Source organism: Babylonia areolata, chromosome 2 (assembly GCF_041734735.1).
Source record: "Babylonia areolata isolate BAREFJ2019XMU chromosome 2, ASM4173473v1, whole genome shotgun sequence".
In the NCBI taxonomy this organism is placed as follows: Eukaryota; Metazoa; Mollusca; class Gastropoda; order Neogastropoda; family Buccinidae; genus Babylonia; species Babylonia areolata.
This window is the reverse complement of record NC_134877.1, coordinates 69,852,108-69,873,080: the sequence shown is the minus strand read 5'-3', so window position 1 is coordinate 69,873,080 and position 20,973 is coordinate 69,852,108. Positions and strand designations below refer to the sequence as shown.

At 45.3% G+C, this 20,973-nt stretch overlaps 1 protein-coding gene and 1 long non-coding RNA gene across 2 annotated transcripts in view; both read left to right on the top strand.

Moving 5' to 3' along the window:
- The window catches only part of LOC143278307 (uncharacterized), a 2,174-nt gene extending 207 nt beyond the window's left edge, over positions 1-1,967 (top strand). The window contains exons 1-2 of the mRNA XM_076583250.1: positions 1-324; positions 700-1,967. The exon at positions 1-324 is cut by the window's left edge and continues 207 nt beyond it. Of these exons, the coding sequence (XP_076439365.1) occupies positions 1-324; positions 700-1,967 (1,592 nt within the window). The remainder of the gene's footprint in view (positions 325-699) is intronic.
- A 12,200-nt stretch (positions 1,968-14,167) lies between these two features.
- LOC143279568 (uncharacterized) overlaps positions 14,168-20,973 on the top strand; it is a 139,494-nt gene continuing 132,688 nt past the window's right edge. The window contains exon 1 of the long non-coding RNA XR_013054903.1: positions 14,168-14,352. This is a non-coding gene — a long non-coding RNA (uncharacterized LOC143279568). The remainder of the gene's footprint in view (positions 14,353-20,973) is intronic.

Genomic DNA, 20,973 nt, shown 5'->3' with positions numbered 1-20,973 from the left:
CTCGGCTTCTGTGTGATCTGTGTTGCCCCGAGTGTGGAGAGACCGGCCTGAGTGTGCAGATCCAAGATGGACAAAACGCTGGTTTTGCTTCCCTGCTTTCGCTTAGGTGTGACGGGTGTAGGGAGTATGAGAAGGAAGAAATGTCATCCCCACGTATCCAGGACAGTCAACATAAAAATGTGGCATTCGAAGTCAACCCCAAAATGGTTGTGTTCAGTCATGAAGTGGGAGGTAGCCATGCTGTCCTCAAAACCTTTGCTGCTGTGATGGGCATGCCAGCCATGCATTTGAAAACGTTTCAGGCACACGACAAGAAGGTGACAGGTGAGTGGTTTTATTTTGTTTTGTTTTATTTTGTTTTGTTTCTTTAGTGATTTAGTCAAATTATGACATGCCCATTAGTTTCTAGTATTATTTTCATTGATGCAATTCCCACAGTTTATTATATCATGTGCAGTGATCTACTTTGCAATGTTCTATTTTCAGTTTGCTGTGTTTGTTCTACTTTCATTTTTGTAGTTGTGTACAGTCTGCATCTGCTTTCTTACAACAGAGTATTGTTGTTCATGACAAAAACATATATATATATGTGTGTGTGTGTGTGTGTGTGTGTGTGTGTGTGTAATTTTTTTAATTTATTTCAGGTATGCCATTTTATGAATTTTTATTTCAGTTTCAATTTATGTTTTTACATTTCAGCTGCAGAAATTGGCGCAGGTGTCACTGTTTTGGATGATGCAGCGACAGCCATCCGTCAAGCTTATGCTGAAGTGGACCCGGACCTGCAGGATGCCCTAGACAGAGGAGAGGACCCCATCATCAACATTGTTGTGTCATATGATGGCACATGGATGAAGAGGGGTTTCACTTCTCTGTATGGTGTTGGCGTCTGCATCGATGTGCTGACAGGACTTGTGATTGACTTCGTTGTGCTGTCCAAGTACTGTCATACCTGCAAGGTAATGGAGGCCAAGAACCTTCCTGCTGCAGAGATGGCTGAGTGGCGTCGTCAGCATGCTGGTGAGTGCTGCAAAAATCATGGCGATTCCAGCAAGGCCATGGAGGTGAGAGCTGCAGAGATCATTTGGCGACGCTCTGAAGAAAAATTTCGTTTTCGTTACATTGAAATGCTTAGTGATGGAGACTCGTCTGCATTCAGAGCTGTCCAGAATGTCTACCATCCCCTGGAAGTGACCAAGCTTGAATGCATAAACCATGCACACAAGCGCATGGGAACTGCCCTCAGGAAGCTGGCCAAGGAAGAACGGTTAGGTGGGCGTGGCACTGGGCGGCTTACTGAGAAGAAATGCGACATGCTGCAGGACTACTATGGCAACGCAATCCGCAGCAACACCAACAACATCGACAACATGAGGAGGGCAATATGGGCTGGACTTTACCATTCCATGTCTACTGATGAGGAGCCTCACCACCGCCAGTGTCCACAGGGCCCAGAGAGCCGGTGCTTCTACCAGAGGGCACTTGCTCGCGGCGAACAGCCTGGCAGCCACAAGGACCATGCATCGTCGACTTTTGTTTCAGTCGATGTTGCACATAAAATGATTCCGGTGTATCGACGCATGTCTGATGAAATGCTTCTTAGAAAGATGACTCATGGAGGGACCCAAAACACGAATGAGTGCCTGAACTCCATGATTTGGGGCCGGTGTCCAAAGACCTCCTTCATGGGGATGAAGCGGGTGGAAGGGGGCGTGGCAAGAGCAGTAGCTGTTTTCAATGAAGGAGCCTTTGAGTTGGTGAAAGTCATGAACAGCCTCTACATTGATGTGTCCAATGTCACACTTCAGCTTCTTGCTAGCAAGGACCACAGCAGGATGAGGAACGCAGATGCTGCAGCTGTTGGTGACGCCCGTCAACGTCGGAAGGAATATGCCGTGGCACGACGACTGAACATCAGGGAAGAAGATGCAAGGGCCAGAGATGTATATAGAGCAGGAGAGCACTAGGGATGTACAGCAGAGGATTATTTGTGCTAAGTGATTTTTATTTTGAAGTGATGAATTGTTTCAACTGGCTTAGTATACCATTGTACATTGTGTCTTCAAAGTCATACGACTCCAATGAAGAATTCTGCTCTTCTTCGTCATACTTCCTGACAAGATCAGATGTTTTGTGTGCCATTGATTACTCATCTTCATGCTCAGATACATTCCTGCACCTTTATTGGATTATATACCTGCAATCTGATGGAGAAACAAGTGAGGGAGGGATGAGACCCAAGGTAAAAATGTTCTTGTCTTTCTTTCTTCATTTTCTCAAATTCCGCATTTCACAGCATATACACACATTCATCTGAGGTTTGTTCATTTATGTGGAGTAGTAGACTGTTCCCCTTTGGCGTGCTGCTTTTAGGTGCTTTTATCTTTATTTCTAAAGAAGGGTTTTTGTTTTCCTTTGAATTTGTTGCATATATGCTGATATTTGTAAATTGTACCGTTAAAAAAAGTTCATGTTTTAGGATTTTTTTCATAAAAAAAAAACTTGGGCCTGTATGGTAAAAACCTCTCTTGCAAACAAAGATAATATGAATATCTACATAACAAAACAAACAGCAAAAGTGTATGTCCAACACTTTTCACACAAACTCAATAAGAAGTTTTTTGTTTGGCGGCCATATTGGATGGTTACCATGGCAACGGTGGGTAAAACTGACCTAAAAAAGCTTTTTTTTTAATCTATGGATAATTTCCTTCAAAGTAACAGTAAAGAAACTGGAATGATTTTGAAGAGAAAATTTGACTTGGTGCACTACCATTTCTCACCTGAATTCTCGCTTCAATGGGGAGCCAATGTAGAGTGCAGAAGTGAGGATAAATGTGATCAGTACGTGGGACTCTGAGAGTCAGACGGGCAGCATTCTTTTGAAGTTTTTGAATTCGCTGAAGAAGATTATGTGGCCAGCCTATGAGAAAAGAATTACAATAGTCGATTCGTGTCAGCACAAGTGCTGAGGTTTGAGTCAAGAATGATTCCAAGGTTCCTTGCTGATTTAGAAAACTGAACTGTGGCATCACCAACCACAATAGAGGCAGGAAAAGAAGTAGATGTGGACATTCTTGCAGAGGAAATAATCATAGCTTCAGTTTTGTCATCATTTAAATTTAGTTTGTTGAATGTCATCCAGGATTTAACATCGAGAATACAATCCTGCATTGACAGAATCAGACTGTGCTGTGTACATGGTTTGATTCAAACAAAGCTAAGAATATATATATATATATATATATGTGTGTGTGTGTGTGTGTGTGTGTGTGTGTGTGAAAATATCAACAACAGTTGACTTGGCATGTCTTTAAAACTTGAAATTCTAAAAGCAGCAAATTTCCGCTGAAAACAGCTTCTTCAGGCAAGGGCACAGAAATGAAAGCTTTCCAGGCTGGTCAGACAGCAGCCAGTGAGTAAAAGTCAGGTAAAAATCAGCTGGAGCTACCCCCCCCCCCACACACACACACACACGCACCCCCACTCCCCCTCAAAGGTAACAGGAATGATGATGGTGTGCGGGGAGGGGGTGGCTGTGTGTAGAGTGTGAGTTGAATTCTGAAATTGTTTTGCATGCAGCATATTTTTACCTGCCCAGTTTTACCTGATTTTTACCTGACTTTTACTCACTGGTTGCTATTCAACCAGCGCTGTACAGCTTTCATTTCTGCGCCCTTGCCTTTTAAGGACTTGTCACGTGTACTGTTGCTGATATTTTCATATTTTACAGGTCTCGGTTTTCACCTCCGTGCTTCCTGCAAGGAGCGGAGCCCAGGACACCAAGAGAGTGTGAACTCTTTGTATATATATATATATATATATATATATATATATATATATATATATATATATATATATATGTGTGTGTGTGTGTGTGTGTGTGTGTGTGTGTGTGTCAGCGAAAAAAAGGCCAACGATTGTTTAATTTTTCTTGTTGGAAGAGGCTTTCTGGGGAATTTATTTCATACAGCCAAGACAATTTGTTTAAACTTAAGTAATGTTGCAAAGATGAGCAACTTAGCCTGATCTATCCTGAGGTTTAATACCAGAAAATACTATCATCATTTATGTCGTGTTTCATACAGTTTGTATTCTGTTTCTGATGGTTATGTTATTCTAATTGTTTATTTTAATATTGGTGTAAAATACTATTGCAGTTATATAATATCCTCCATGCCCCCATAGGAGTGAAAGGATTAAATATTCTTGATTCTTGTGTGAGAAGGTAGAGCTTCAGAAAGGTGTTTTCCTGGTCGTACATCTTAAGAGGAAACTGATCCCATGATATAATTCAAGTTCGTGTCCATTTGTGCTTGAGATCCAGTCATAAATAGCAGGGAATCCCAGACGTGTCCTGAAAGCTTAAGTTAATACGTCGGTCAGTGACACCTCGTCAGCATATTTCCTGAGGTATCAGTCAGTCTTTTTTTCTTTTTTTTTTAATCCTCTTTAGGAGGTGTCACTACGTTCGGAAAAAGCCATATACGCTACAGTATAACTGCTAGGCAGATGCCATTCCTGTAGCATAACCCAACACATTTAGTCGGGTTGAGTGCATGCGTATATCTGTGAACTTAACAAAGTGGATTTCTTCTACAAACTTTTTCTAGAAGACAACAACACTTGTGTTGCCATGGGTTCTTTTCCAGTCCGACGAGTGTGTGCTGCACAATGGAACTCATGTTTATCGTCTCATCCAAGTGACAAGCCGCTCAGTTTGATTTCCCGGTCAAACTTGGGAGAAACCAATATCCACAGTGACACTAACTTGGCAGCGCCTTAACCATTCTGCCACCTCCAAAGACAACACCACCCGGGCTGTTTGATGGGCAATACATCGTATTAGCATTGTTCATGATGACGAGAGATTTGAGGAGGGGGTGTCCATTAGAGGAACCTCGTCAGCTGGGGACTTACAGCCACAGAGCAGTGGATCTCATTTATTATTTAATGGCCTGGCTTTAATCAACTCTCGGTGAGAGTAATGCTGGTCACTGACACAGCTGTGTGTGCGTGAAGGGGGGGTGGGGGTGGGGGGGGTGGGGTGTTTGTGGTGTTTGTGTGTGTGTGTGTGTGCTTTAATCTGACGTTATCGATATTTTTTTCTTCTTCTTACTTTTGAGTGATATCAGAGTGTCGTGTGTGTGTGTGTGTGTGAGTGTGTGTGTGTGTGTGTGTGTGTGTGTGTGTGTGTGTGTGTGTGTGTGTGTGTGTGAGTGAGTTTGTGTGCGTGTGTGTTTGTGTGTGCGTGTGTGTGTCTGTGTGTCTGTGTACGTGTGTATGTGCATGTACGTGCATGCGAGCGCGTGTACATGTCTATTGTGTCTGTGTGGAGAGAAAGAGAGCAACATGGGCACAGTGTCATGCAGACATAATGGTACGTGGGCACAGATGATGTATAACTGGGCACAGTGACATGCAGGCATAATGGTACGTGGGCACAGATGTATAGATGGGCACAGTGACATGCAGGCATAATGGTACGTGGGCACAAATGTATAGATAGACACAGTGTCATGCAGGCATAATGGTACGTGGGCACCGATGTATAGATGGGCACAGTGTCATGCAGGCGTAATGGTACGTGGGCACAAATGTATAGATAGGCACAGTGTCATGCAGGCATAATGGTACGTGGGCACAAATGTATAGCTGGGCACAGTGTCATGCAGGCATAATGGTACGTGGGCACAAATGTATAGCTGGGCACAGTGTCATGCAGGCATAATGGTACGTGGGCACAGATGATGTATAGATGGGCACAGTGTCATGCAGGCATAATGGTACGTGGGCACAAATGTATAGATGGGCACAGTGTCATGCAGGCATAATGGTACGTGGGCACAGATGATGTATAGATGGGCACAGTGTCATGCAGGCATAATGGTACGTGGGCACAAATGTATAGATGGGCACAGTGTCATGCAGGCATAATGGTACGTGGGCACAGATGATGTATAGCTGGGCACAGTGTCATGCAGACATAATGGTACGTGGGCACAGATGATGTATAGATGGGCACAGTGTCATGCAGGCATAATGGTACGTGGGCACAAATGTATAGATGGGCACAGTGTCATGCAGGCGTAAAGGTACGTGGGCACAAATGTATAGATAGGCACAGTGTCATGCAGGCATAATGGTACGTGGGCACAGATGATGTATAGCTGGGCACAGTGTCATGCAGACATAATGGTACGTGGGCACAAATGTATAGATGGGCACAGTGACATGCAGACATAATGGTACGTGGGCACAGGTGATGTATAGCAGGGCACAGTGACATGCAGACATAATGGTACGTGGGCACAGATGTATAGATGGGCACAGTGACATGCAGGCATAATGGTACGTGGGCACAAATGTATAGATGGGCACAGTGACATGCAGGCATAATGGTACGTGGGCACAAATGTATAGATAGGCACAGTGTCATGCAGGCATAATGGTACGTGGGCACAAATGTATAGATGGGCACAGTGTCATGCAGGCATAATGGTACGTGGGCACAGATGATGTATAGCTGGGCACAGTGTCATGCAGGCATGATGGTACGTGGGCACAAATGTATAGATGGGCACAGTGACATGCAGGCATAATGGTACGTGGGCACAGATGTATAGATGGGCACAGTGACATGCAGGCATAATGGTACGTGGGCACAGATGTATAGATGGGCACAGTGTCATGCAGGCATAATGGTACGTGGGCACAGATGATGTATAGCTGGGCACAGTGACATGCAGACATAATGGTACGTGGGCACAAATGTATAGATGGGCACAGTGACATGCAGGCATAATGGTACGTGGGCACCGATGTATAGCTGGGCACAGTGACATGCAGGCATAATGGTACGTGGGCACAGATGTTCAGATGGTCACAGTGACATGCAGACGTAACTGTGCACTGACTCAGTGGACTAAGGAAACAGTGCTGCACGAGCAAAACAGTGTGGCCAGGACATCATTGCACAGTAGTCCGTTGGCACAACAGCACAAAGCTTTACCTGGAACAAAACTTAATGAACAAAGGCACAATGCAGCACGCGAGCAAGATCATCAAGAATGCCCTTCCAAAGTACGCTACATAATTGTGCAGTTCAGCTGAGACTCGCTAATGAGCATAAGGTATAGTTACAAAACGTGGATGACCAAAAGAAATCGTCAAAGCTGCTGATGACATATGCACGTATCACAGCTGGTTACTCCGCCAGAGCTGCACGGAATACTGATCCACAACACAGGCCGGAAAAGGCTGACAACTTCCAACAAGAAGACACACAAATAACAAAAGACATAAAAAACAGAAAGAAAAAAAAAAACAAAAAAAACGAGGCGAAAGATGAGCGGCACAGGAAATGAGACGGAGGAGAAGAAAGGAGAAGACAAGCAGGAGAGTCACCAGCGGAACAGGAGGAGGAGAAACGGGGAGGAAGCAACGAAATGAGAAACACACACACACACACACACACACACACACACACACACACACACAGTGACAGAGTGACAGAGAGTAGGAAGCGACAAGCTATCGGGGAAGCCCCTCGACCCGCGTCACTTCCGGCAGTTGGTGTTCATCTCGTTCTGTTCACGGCCCGCTGGGTCTGGCTGTGTACAACCCGCACCATTCTGCCGGCACGGTTTTTCCCTCATATTTTGTTTCTGATTTTGTCCATCGCCGGTGACCGAGGAACCGACAGCACAGTAGCATGGAGCGTAGAGTGAACCACACACCGTGCTCTGTCAGGTCCATCTGCCTCTCCTCCCCCTTCAGTCCACACACACCTGTGAACCACACACCGTGCTGCCTCTCCTCCACCTTCAGTCCACACACACCTGTGAACCACACACCGTGCTGTCAGGTCCATCTGTCTCTCCTCCGCCTTCAGTCCACACACACCTGTGAACCACACACCGTGCTCTGTCAGGTCCATCTGCCTCTCCTCCCCCTTCAGTCCACACACACCTGTGAACCACACACCGTGCTGTCAGGTCCATCTGCCTCTCCTCCCCCTTCAGTCCACACACACCTGTGAACCACACACCGTGCTCTGACAGGTCCATCTGCCTCTCCTCCCCCTTCAGTCCACACACACCTGTGAACCACACACCGTGCTGCCTCTCCTCCCCCTTCAGTCCACACACACCTGTGAACCACACACCATGCTCTGACAGGTCCATCTGCCTCTCCTCCCCCTTCAGTCCACTCACACCTGTGAACCACACACCGTGCTCTGTCGGGTCCATCTGCCTCTCCTCCGCCTTCAGTCTACAGACACTTGTTTCCCTTCCTTTGAACTGCTGGGGGGATGGGGGAGGGGTGGGGGTCAGCAGCCAGAACCACCTCTATGTGGGATGTGGTGTGGTGGGGAGGTGTACAGTCTGTCTGTGTCTTCACATGGTATCCAAAAAAGGAGCGATCCCATCGGTTTTGTTGATTTTTCAGCGGGTCGGGGTCAGACTTGTAGTCAATGCAGACTTCGCAGCATCTTCCGGGTTTGAGGCCAGTTTGGAAACAGTCTGTTGGTCATCATCAGGCCAGTTTGGAAACAGTCTGTTGGTTATCAACGTGACAGTACCGGGTAGGTGTTGTTGGAAACAGTCTGTTGGTTATCAACGTGACAGTACCGTGCAGGTGTTGGGATTATGATCCAGCGTTGGAGGAAATTTAAATGGTCGAAAGAAAGGACTGGTCTCCGCATTTTTATTCCTAGCTATAGACACAGTGAACGTGAATTCACTGTCTCGACAGGCGTAAATGACTATAGGGCCTTTTACTGTTAGCTATTTATCCTCTCTGGAGGTTGCTGTGCTCTAGTGGCAGAAAGACGTTTGAAAACAAGAGAACGCTGGCCATTAAGGAGAAGCGTGAGCGAAGGAAGGAGGGCTCAACTTCTGGAGACGTTTTCTCTTGCAACACCTGTGGGAAGTGCTGTGTATCCAGAATCGGCCTCTTCTCCCATATGAGGACACACACCGACAGATAAGCCTGCCTGCCTACTCATCCGTCGGACCGACGGGAGACTCCATCATTTATTTTATACAGCATAACGTATTGTCCAACAGTTGTTAAGGCAACAACACTTTGCAGGGAATGAAGTGTCAATTTCCTATATAATTGGCTTACTATCGATCCAGGAAAGGATATTCTGTTGCAGACAGTCATATATTGTTGATTTTCGCCATGACTGACGAGTGCAGTTCAGAACTGAGTGTGTTCATGTGAGCTTTGTTTTTCTTGGTGGTGTGTGTTTATTTGCTTGTGTGTGTGTGTGTGTGTGTGTGTGTGTGTGTGTGTGTGTGTGTGTGTGTGTGTGAAGTCAAGTCAGGTCAAGTCAAAAGTCAAGTCAAAATGATTTTTATTGAGGGTAAAAGAATAAGCTTATACAGCTTTTTTACAGAGAGAGAGAGAGAGAGAGAGAGAGAGAGAGAACAGACAGACGGATAAAGGTAACAGTCGAGAGATGGAACAGAGAGACGGAGAGTCAGAAGGACAGAGAAAGTTTAAGGTTAGAAAGACAGACAGACAAGTATATAGACAGCAGATACAATGATGGTCATATCAAAGCATCAAGGTATCATATTTTTTCCATCAAATATTTCTAAAGTGCTTTTCGGAAAGGTTGCTTTAGACATGACTTTAAGGAGGGAGGTAAACCATTCCATATCGTTCCCCCAGATATATGTTAAACTAGATTTATATAAACTGTTTCGGGGTCGTTGAAAAGATAGTTTGTGAGTGTGTCTATTTTCATTCGTAATAAAATTCTGGATTATTTTCTTTGGTGCCGTTCCATTCGCTATACAGTCGACTTTTGAACGGAAGAATGTCTAATTTTTTTATAGTCAGTATCTGTAACAGTATTAGATTTTAGCTTAATCAGTTTTAGAGCTCTTTTGTGCAAGCGACTGATGTGTTTGAGGTTAGTTTCGCTGGCATTATCCCACAACTTGGATGCATAGTTTATGTGTGTGTGTGTGTGTGTGTGTGTGTGTGTGTGTGTGTGTGTGTGTGTGTGTGTGTGTGTTCTTCTTCCTCTTCATCATCATCATCTTCTCCTTCACCATCGCTATTGTTGCTGCCACGCCTGTGAAAAAAGCACAACCCCAGTTGTTTTTCCTTTTGCATCACAATGACTTTTTGTGCCAGGGTTTCCACGTTACATATGACGGGGAGTAACAGGCATTAAAGTACTCACAGAATTTTCTGTGATCAGAAGAAACATGGGGGATTAAGATAGGAAAGGTCTACATGAACAAAAATCCATTATTAGCTTCCGGTAACGTTGACAATGAATGTGAGTGGTGTGTGTGTGTGTGTGTGTGTGTGTGTGTGTGTGTGTGTGTGTGTGTGTGTGTGTGTGTGTGTGTGTGTGTGTGTGTGTGTGTGTGTGTGTGTGTGTGTTTGAGTGTGTGTGCATGCATGTGTGTGTGTGTGTGTGTGTGTGTGTGTGTGTGTGTGTGTGTGTGTGTGTGTGTGTGTGTGTGATTATGTGTCCACGTTCCCGTGCATACGTGCTTGTAAGTAAGTGTGTGGGAATGGGGAGAGTAGAATGTACAAAGAATGGATCAACATCATGTAAATACTAAATGATGACACCAGTCACTAATATGATATACAAAATATTCCGTACAGTTATACCTGTAGCCTAAGTCAAACTACAGGAACACTCCAATCGAAATAATGTAACACAGAGAGACAGACAGGCAGGCAGACGGGAGAGAGAGAGAGAGAGAGAGAGAGAGAGAGAGAGAGAGAGAGAGAGAGAGAGAGAGAGAGAGACAGAGAGAGAGAGAGAGAGAGAGAGAGAGAGAGAGAGAGAGAGGAGTGAGAGAATGAAGTCAAAGAGAGGGAGAGGCGGCATGAGAGTGATTACACACACACACACACACACACACACACACACACACACACACGCACACACACACACACACACACACACACACACACACACACACACACATCATTAAAGGATTTGATCAACTGATGTCGATTGTAGGAATGGGTTCTGACAACTTTAGAGACAGAACGACAGACTCCCGACTCCGCCAACCCCCTACCCCCCCCCCCCCCCCCCGTCCCCCCCAACACCCCCTCCCCCCCTCCCCCACCCCCAACAAGCCTGTCGGAATGGTAGAGACAACCTGACTATACCCCCATATTACCTCCCTTTTTTCCCAGATGAGCCACGGGCGACTGAGGCCACACGTGCTGTTGGGCAATTATGCTGATTCCTAACGTGCTTCCTCGGCACTGGAGCGTGTGAGAGGGGGGGGGGGGGAGATGGGGAGAGAGAAAGGGAGAGAGAGGCGCTGGAAGCGAAAAAGAAGACAGTTGCCTGAGCTGGGACTGGGGAAGAGAGTGGTTGAATGGACTATCACTGCAGTATGTTAGTCACTTATGGAGCACACACACACACACACACACACACACACACACACACACACACACACACAGAGACAGAGACAGACAGAGATTGAGGGAGAGAGACAAGAGAAAAAGAGAAGACAGAGAGAAGAGAGTGTGTGTGACTGAGAGTGATACACGAGAGAGAGAGAGAGAGAGAGAGAGAGAGAGAGAGAGAGAGAGACAGAGAGAGAGAGAGAGAGAGGAAAAGAAAGTGAGAGAGAGAGAGAGAGGAAAAGAAAGTGAGAGAGAGAGAGAGAGAGAGGAAAAGAAAGTGAGAGAGAGAGGGGGGGAAGAGATAGAGGTGGGAAAGAGACAAAAACGAGAGAAGAGAGGGGAAGAGAGAGGGGAGAGTAAAAGATAGGGAGAAGGAGAGACAGAGATAGAGAAGATGGTGAGAGAGAGAGAGAGTGAGAGAGAGAGAGAGAGAGATGGAAGAGCGAGGGAAGGGAAGGTAGAGGGGTAGGGGGTGGGGGCAGGCCGGCTCGTGCAGCACAGCACACTGTGTGTTTTGAGGCCGGCACTGTGCGGCGGGATAGGTAGAGGGGAAAGCCAGCCAGGCAAGCCACACACACACTCTCTCTCTTCTCTCTCCTCTCCGTGCTGTCACATCGGGTCCAGAGGCCCCGTGCTGTGGCTGAGGGCTGAGGGAGGAAGGACACCCATCCTGCTCGGGTCCTCTGCCATCCTGCACGTTCCGGCCGCTGCTGCTACTGCTAGTGTGGTGGTGGTGGTGGTGGTGGTGGTGGCATTAACCCCTCCCACCCCACCGTATCCTCGTCTCCATCCCGGGATCTGCTCGATCCCCCCCCCCCCCCCTCTCTCTCCCTCTCTCAGCGCTCGGCACAGTCCTTCTTTCAGTCGCCAGGCGGGAAGTCAGTCTGTCTTGCTTCCACTTCGTCAGTCAGCGATCGATTGGACTGCAGCTTTGGGCTTTCCTCCTGTTTTTGTTCCCATTATTTTGGTCTGAACTTTTTTTTTTTTTTTTAACTGGCCGTTGCTGTTTCACGGGAACTGGAGTGGTGTACTTGAATGTGACTTGTGCCTAAAAACCGTAAAAAAAATTAATAAATAGATCAATTAATTTAAAATTAAAAAACCGGAGAAAGACAGACACAAACATACCATGGAGAAATTGTGATGTCAAACGTGATGTGATCATATCGAACGAAAACATTCCACAGACACTGCAATTTAAAAAAAAATATGATAGTAAGTGAAGGCTGGAGCTTATTAATGCAACCAAATTTTTCCTTTAAAAAACAAGATTCATAAATAACAGAACTAATGGACTTCTTTTTCTTGACAAAGAAGACGGAGTTGTTGGGAATGAATCCAGCTTCTGAATGCTTCCGAAAGGACGGTGATGATGTACTGGTGAAGTTGGAGACGAAGGGTGAACATACCAGCAAAGTATCTTTGTGGAGAAATGGCTCACACGGCCAGTGACTGGGGCTCAAGAGGAAGGGGGATAACGTGTCCACAGACCGCACGAACAACAGACCAAAGTCGATGACTGTGCGTCAAGCAACATTGTGCAAGGAAGACATCGTTCCCTGTGCACGTCAAGACATCCGTTCCCAGTGCACGTCAAGACATCGTTCCCAGTGCACGTCAAGACATCGTTCCCTGTGAACGTCAAGACATCGTTCCCAGTGCACGTCAAGACATCGTTCCCTGTGCACAAGACATCGTTCCCAGTGCACGTCAAGACATCGTTCCCTGTGAACGTCAAGACATCGTTCCCAGTGCACGTCAAGACATCGTTCCCTGTGCACAAGACATCGTTCCCAGTGCACGTCAAGACATCGTTCCCTGTGCACGTCAAAACATCGTTCCCAGTGCACGTCAAGACATCGTTCCCTGTGCACGTCAAGACATCGTTCCCTGTGCACGTCAAGACATCGTTCCCTGTGCACAAGACATCGTTCCCTGTGCACGTCAAGACATCGTTCCCAGTGCACGTCAAATCTTCGCATTGTCTGCTTCGACATTTTGCACGTTCCAGTTCTTTTAACCTATTTTCTCGTTTTTCAACACCATTTACTCGTCCTTTACACCATTTAGTCGTCTTCTACACGGTGTTTGGTCTTCGTAGGTTTCCACCCGCATGTTCCTTGTCGTCAACGCGACTTGACCCCATTGATTTCTCAATGGACTGTTTTCACTTCCCATGCAGTGTTGCCGCCAGTCCTGACCCCAGTGATTTCTCAATGGACTGTTTTCACTTCCCATGCAGTGTTGCCGCCAGTCCTGACCCCAGTGATTCTCTCAATGGACTGTTTTCACTTCCCATGCAGTGTTGCCGCCAGTCCTGACCCCAGTGATTCTCTCAATGGACTGTTTTCACTTCCCATGCAGTGTTGCCGCCAGTCCTGACCCCAGTGATTCTCTCAATGGACTGTTTTCACTTCCCATGCAGTGTTGCCGCCAGTCCTGACCCCAGTGATTCTCTCAATGGACTGTTTTCACTTCCCATGCAGTGTTGCCGCCAGTCCTGACCCCAGTGATTCTCTCAATGGACTGTTTTCACTTCCCATGCAGTGTTGCCGCCAGTCCTGACCCCAGTGATTCTCTCAATGGACTGTTTTCACTTCCCATGCAGTGTTGCCGCCAGTCCTGACCCCAGTGATTCTCTCAATGGACTGTTTTCACTTCCCATGCAGTGTTGCCGCCAGTCCTGACCCCAGTGATTCTCTCAATGGACTGTTTTCACTTCCCATGCAGTGTTGCCGCCAGTCCTGTGCCACTGCAACACGTCACGACCACGTGTGCTTCTGTCGCTGCACGTGCAGATTGGCAGTGTGTCGGTGTGAGAGGGGGAGGGGGCCAGGTGAGCGGTGCACGGGGGGTGCAGTCTTGCCAAGCCTCCGTGTAGGAATAATATCTTCAAAGTCTGCCCGCCTCTCCACCTGCCTCACTTGGTGATGTTCAGTGAAGGTAAGCCAGATTTCTTCTTCCTATTTGCGTGTGTGTGTGTGTGTGTGTGTGTGTGTGTGTGTGTGTGTGTGTGTTGTTTTGTTTTGCTTTTAACCATATATTCTATTTGGTGTGTGTGTGTGTGTGTGTGTGTGTGTGTGTGTGTGTGTGTGTGTGTGTTGTTTTGTTTTGTTTTTAACAATATATTTTATTTGTGGTGTGTGTGTGTGTGTGTGTGTGTGTGTGTGTGTGTGTGTGGTTCAGTTTAACGTCTTTTCACTGTTAAGTGAGATAAGACGAAAGAAAAGGGGGTGGGGTGGGGTGGGGGTATGTGCACATGGGAGAGGAGGCGTGGAGTACATGACAAGAGGTGGTGGTATGACTAGTGACAAGTGGAAAACGAAGAGCTACGAAGGACTGTACTTTACAGTGAATTATAACATGAATTATAACAATGAGTTAATCATTCATATAAAAAAAAATATATAAAAAAAACCCCAAAAACATGCTTGTCATAACAGAAAACGAGATCAGTCAAAGGTAGATACCAACTGGACTTTAAATCAAACATTCAGATTTTTTTTTTTTTTTTTTTTTTTTTCAGTAATGAATGATTATTCAAAACACCTCCAATGGACAAATATGTGTTTGGTGGTTAGTGGTCGGCTTGTTTTTGAAAGAACAGTTGTGTTGTTTTTGGACACTGGACAAGTATGTGGTAGACATTGACTTCTCTTCCGCACAGACACTGTATATTTTTGCAAAAATTAGTTCGAAGGCCATTCAAACGGAATCGGTGAATCAAACTTCTTCGCAATTGCTGTTTGGTACGGAAACATTTCCAAGGCAGAAGTTACAGCCCTGAACAGAATCGTAAAAACTAAGATTACCGGGGCTGATCTACCTTCTCTAGAAGACATATATTGTAATCGGCTACTCAAAAAAGCAAAATCAATCAGCCAGGACGAATCACATCCAGCTTTTGGATTTTCGAGATGCTCCCCTCTGGTCGACGGTACAGAAGTGTACGGACGAAAACCAATCGCATCGCTAATAGCTTTTTCTCCATAGCAGTCAATGCCCTGTCTTTCGAACAAATCCAGTATGATAAATACAATTGTGCAATCAACAACCATCTACCTGAAGATCGTGTCATCAGCCCCATCCATTTGTAATTTGCGGCTTCTGTTCAAACGTGTGTGTGTGTGTGTGTGTGTGTGCATGTGTGAGTATGCAGAAGTTTTTGTATTGATATGCACTTGTATGTATCCTAATTTCTACTGTATCTGTGTTTGTGTATGATTTCCGATTTATGTTCGTACCTTATGTACTATCCCCCCTGTATTACTGGCAGTCTAAATCTTTTAGCCTATGTTTATGTCGATCACTTGACACTTTTTCTATACACATATAACATTCTTGTAGATCTAATGGAATCTTGAGAAGGATTGAGCCCTCGCTGTTTCGCGCTGCCTTTCTGGCAGCCTGATCTGCCCACTCATTTGCAAAAATTCCACTGTGAGAAGGTACCCGAATGAAAGTTACATTGATGCCTTTGATCGATAATTGAAGTATAGTGTGTTATATTTCAATAATAATCTCAAGGCGTGATTTTTTTTATTTGCAGATCTAAGTGCATTCAACGCTGATTTTGAATCTACTTGTGTGTGTGTGTGTGTGTGTGTGTGTGTGTGTGTGTGTGTTTGTACACCCGCGCCTCTGTGAATGTGTGTGTGTGTGTGTGTGTTTCTTCGTCTGTGTGTCTGTGTCCCAACTATATAAACTATATATCCTTGATAATGTCCTGTCCTTTGTGTGTAATTGTCATCGTTTGTTGACAATTAATTCCGTCTAATAACACTTACAGTGAATAGATGAAGAAGAAAAAGATAAACACAATACAGTACAAACACACGGCTAATTTTTCGGGTACGATAGAGGATCGGTATAGAACAGTCAGATAGAGAGAGTGAAAGACAGAGAGACAGAGAGAGAGAGAGAGACAGAAACCACGTCATAGAACAAGGTTCTGACACTCAGATGACATCAATGTAGCAGTGACGTTTTCAATCGCTATCATTCAATGCTTGCATGTACAGTTTCCACTTGTGTTTGTGTTTGTGTCATAGCACACACACACACGCGCGGTGTGTGTGTGTGTATGTGTGTGTGTGTGTGCGTGTGTGTGTGTGTGTGTGTTTCTGTGTGTGTGTGCGCGCGCGCGTGTGTGTGTGTGTTTCCGTGTGTGTGTGTGTGTGTGTGAACCTGTGTCCGAAAGAGAAAGACAGACAGATAGACAGCAAGAAACAAACACAAAAAGTCGTTAAAACTGAATAATAATGCTGCATCGTAAGCACGTAAGAGCAAGATACATAATAATAATAATGGATACTTATATAGCACATTATCCAGAAATCTGCTGTAGGTGCTTTACAAAAACGCTTTTGTTAACATAACACATTACATCAATGTTACATACACACACCGAAATGTGACTACACACACACACACACACACACACACACACACACACACACACACACACACACACACACACTGCATACATACATTTTAACATACATGTGTATCTAACAGCTACCCTCAACACATACGCACACATAGGGAGGCACAAACGTACTTAAACACACGTGCGCGCGTGCGCATACACACACACACACACACACACACACACACACACATACTACACATTCATATACATGCATGTAGTTATGTACACATACATATGTATACACACAGAGTCAAGCACAGCTAACGCAAAGGAAGTGGACCTGCCACAATTGAACTTATTGCTAAGGGAAAAGGTGAGTTTTGAGACGAGATTTAAAAGATGCGAGGGGTTATCAGGGAGCTTGTTCCACGTCTTTGGCGATTGAAAAGAAAACGATGTGTCCATAGGTCCTTACTTCTGACGTGAGGTATCCTGAGAAGTTGAGTATCAGAGGAAGAACGGAGCTGGCGAGACGGGGTATAGATATAGTATTTAGAAAGATACTTGGGGGCAGATCCGTTGACTGCAGAAAAGGTCAGAGTTCTTAGTTTATAGTCTGTTCGATCAGAAACAGGAAACCAGTGGAGAGACTGAAGGAGAGGAGAAACATGGTCAAATTTAGAAGCTCTGCAAATGAGTCTGGCAGCGTTATTCTGAATTCGTTGGAGTCTGTCTAACAGGTATTTGGGAAGGCCGGTCAAAAGAGAGTTGCAGTAATCCAATCTTGAGAGAACTAGAGAGCATACAAGTGTCTTGGTTGCATCGGTTGAGAGATAATGGCGGATAGAACTGATTCTACGCAGTTCCAAATAGGCAACTTTACAGATATACGAAATATGCTGTTGGAAAGAAAGAGACTGGTCTAGGATTACACCAAGACTGCGAACAGAAGGAGAAAGTGAAACAGGTGTGCTATTAATCAGAACAGAGTCAGAAAAGGAAGGATGTTGACGAAACTTCTTTGGACAGGTTATCATAAATTCAGTCTTATCATCTAGCTGCAGCTTGTTGAGAGTCATCCAGTCCTTTAGACCAACAATGCACTCCCGTGTTTGAGTCACCAGTGCATCAAATTCAGCTATGGAAGCCGACTGATAAAGTTGAGTGTCATCAGCAAAGCTCTCATGTGACATCGCATAATGACTGATGACATCCGACACAGGAGCCGCATACAGCACGAAAAGAACAGGACCTATGACGGACCCCTGTAGGACACCATATTTTAAGGCAGATACTTTATAGTATCTACCATTTACACACACTTTCTGTGTACGATCTGACAGGTAAGACGTGACCCATGCTCGTGCAGTATCACGAATACCAAAGGAAGTTTTAAGTCTGTTCAAGATGATAGAGTGGTCGAGAGTGTCAAAAGCTGCTGACAAGTCTAAGAGAGCGAGAACGGATATGTTATCCTCATCAAATCCCGAAAGCAAATCATTCACTATTCTAAGGGCCGTTTTGCAATTATGACCACGTCTATAAGCAGGCTGGTGGGAATTATGTAAACCATTTTGTTCCAGATGAGCTAAGAGCTGAGACAATATGATCTTTTCTTGCAGTTTTGATAAAAATGACAGATTAGAGACAGGTCGATAATTTTTTTTAAACAAATATGATCCAACGATGGTTTCTTGATGAGTGGACGTACAACAGCAGATCTGAAGCTTTCAGGGAAACAACCAGACAGTAAGGAAGAACTGATGACATGAGTAATATGTGGCAGTAGAACATCAATAATTCAACCAACAAAAAAGACGGGACAGGGTCAAGCTCACAGGATTTCGGACAAGCGCTCAGACACACTTTCTTCACAAAGTCTTCAGTAACCGGTTGGAAACAATGTAAAACAGGACCACTGTACACGCGTTCTTGAACGGGTGAAGAAGGGGACACAACAGAGTCAGGCTTCTCACGAATGCATCATATTTTGCCGGTGAAGCAGTCAGAAAACATTTGAAGGAGTTCCTGCAGAGAAAATTTTGTAGGGAGAGGAGTGTTTTTCATTTTACCTAGTAGATTGTTCGTCGCGTTGAAAAGTTGTTTGGCTGTGGTGCATGCAAGGATTTTAGAAGAGTAAAACTTTGACTTCGCCCTGTCAACAATGTTACACTATTTCTGGCTGTCTGAAAAATGTCCCAATTGACGGTCAAATTAGCGGCACGCCAGTGCCTCTCAGCTCTCCTTCTCTCCCGCTTGGCCTCCAATGTAGACAGAACAGACTACACGCAGACAGGTAGAACGTAGCGACAGCGTAAATTTCACAAAGAAGACAAAGTTAAAATTGAACAGCAGTGCATGCAGAACTGTATAATATACCCACTTTACCACACAAAACCTCTCGTCCTCGAAAGCGTGCAGTAGGTTTGGAACAGACCAGTCTGACAGAACCGGGATGTCAGTTTGTACGAGCTGTGATGCACGTGCAATGCTCTGCTGCCTGGAGCCCTGCCGTGAACGAGAAACGAAACGAAACGAAACGAAATTTCATTTTACCAGGGTAATGAGATAAGCAACTGCACATGCTTTTCTTTTACCCAGCGCTGAGAGCATGTCGGGGTGACGGGGCATCACAGCGCTGAGAGCATGTCGGGGTGACGGGGCATCACAGCGCTGCTTTCACTCATGCCAAAAACCAAACAAGGCTCATTAAAGATCCCTAACTTCCATGTCGTGTGAGTTACGGAAACAGGAACGTACTCAGCATGCATGCATTTGCCCCGAAAACGATGTACAGCTGCCTAGTTGGCGGGATCAAAACAGCCGTGAACGTGAAAGAAATCTCCATCGGCAGACAGGACCCGCCGTGAGGGACCAACAGCCTGCAGGTGCAGAAGAAGAAGAAGAAGAAGAAGCGGAAAAATTCAAGAAGTCAGAAATCCACACGGACATTTTGACAAAATTTGAATACACATGCGGAGAGGAAAAACGTTTATACATGGGTGGCGCTGCACTGTGGCAACACGCACCACACAGGGGAGAGCATCCGAATTTCACACTGAGAAATATGGTATTTAAAAAACTGATGAAGGATAAATTTCAAATGTTAAAATTAATACATTAACAAAATGTCTACAGTTACCATGTGTGACGGGACATTAAACAAAATGCCTCGTCCTCCAAAGAAAAGAAAGTTTTAAAAAAGCAACAGCAACAACAATAGTTCACTTCACTTTCTCAAGGAGGCGTCTCGGAGTTCGGACAAATCCATACATCTACACCACATCTGCAAAGCAGATGACTCAGCAGCAGCCACAACAACTGAAGGACCCTAAAACTCAGCACGTCCCTATTTTGTTATCCTGTTCTGAAAGATGAAAGCTTCCCAGTGAATGATTCCCAGTCTGTTCTGAACGGTGAATGATTCCCAGTCTGTTCTGACAGTCTGTTCTGAACGGTGAATGATTCCCAGTCTGTTCTGATAGTCTGTTCTGAACGGTGAATGATTCGATTCCTAGTCTGTTCTGACAGTCTGTTCTGAACTGTGAATGATTCCCAGTCTGTTCCGAAAAGTGAATGATTACCAGTCTGTTCCGATAGTCTGTTGTGAACGGTGAATGATTCCCAGTCTGTTCGGAAGGTGAATGATTGCCAGTCTGTTCGGAAGGTGAATGATTGCCAGTCTGTTCGGAAGGTGAATGATTGCCAGTGATGGCCGTGTCTCAGTCTTGTTGTTAAAACCGGGCCAGGGGAGCATTGAACGTTGGTCCCATTCACGTGTAACATGACCACTGTGCCCACTTCATGATGGTCAGCCCACCTTTTCCGACAGCTTGAGAGCTGGACTGGGTCCTTTCTTTCTTCTCTCCGCCCTTTCCGGTTCGACAGTTAATACCCCCCACCACCCACCCCCCACCCCCCTCTCTCTCTCTCTCTCTCTCTCTCACTCTCTCTCTCTCTCTCTCTATATATATATATATATATGTGTGTGTGTGTGTGTGTGTGTGTGTGTGTGTGTGTGTGTGTGTGATATGCTCAAAGGAGGCAAAAAAGTCATTTTAGCTGTAAGTAGGATGATTAGATTTGCAAATGTTGCCAAGTTACACTTTTGGAGTTAAAAGACATTTGTGTTTTCTCAACTTTTATGTGACATTGTTGTGTATTTGGAAATGTTTGTTCTTGGCACGAAAAGA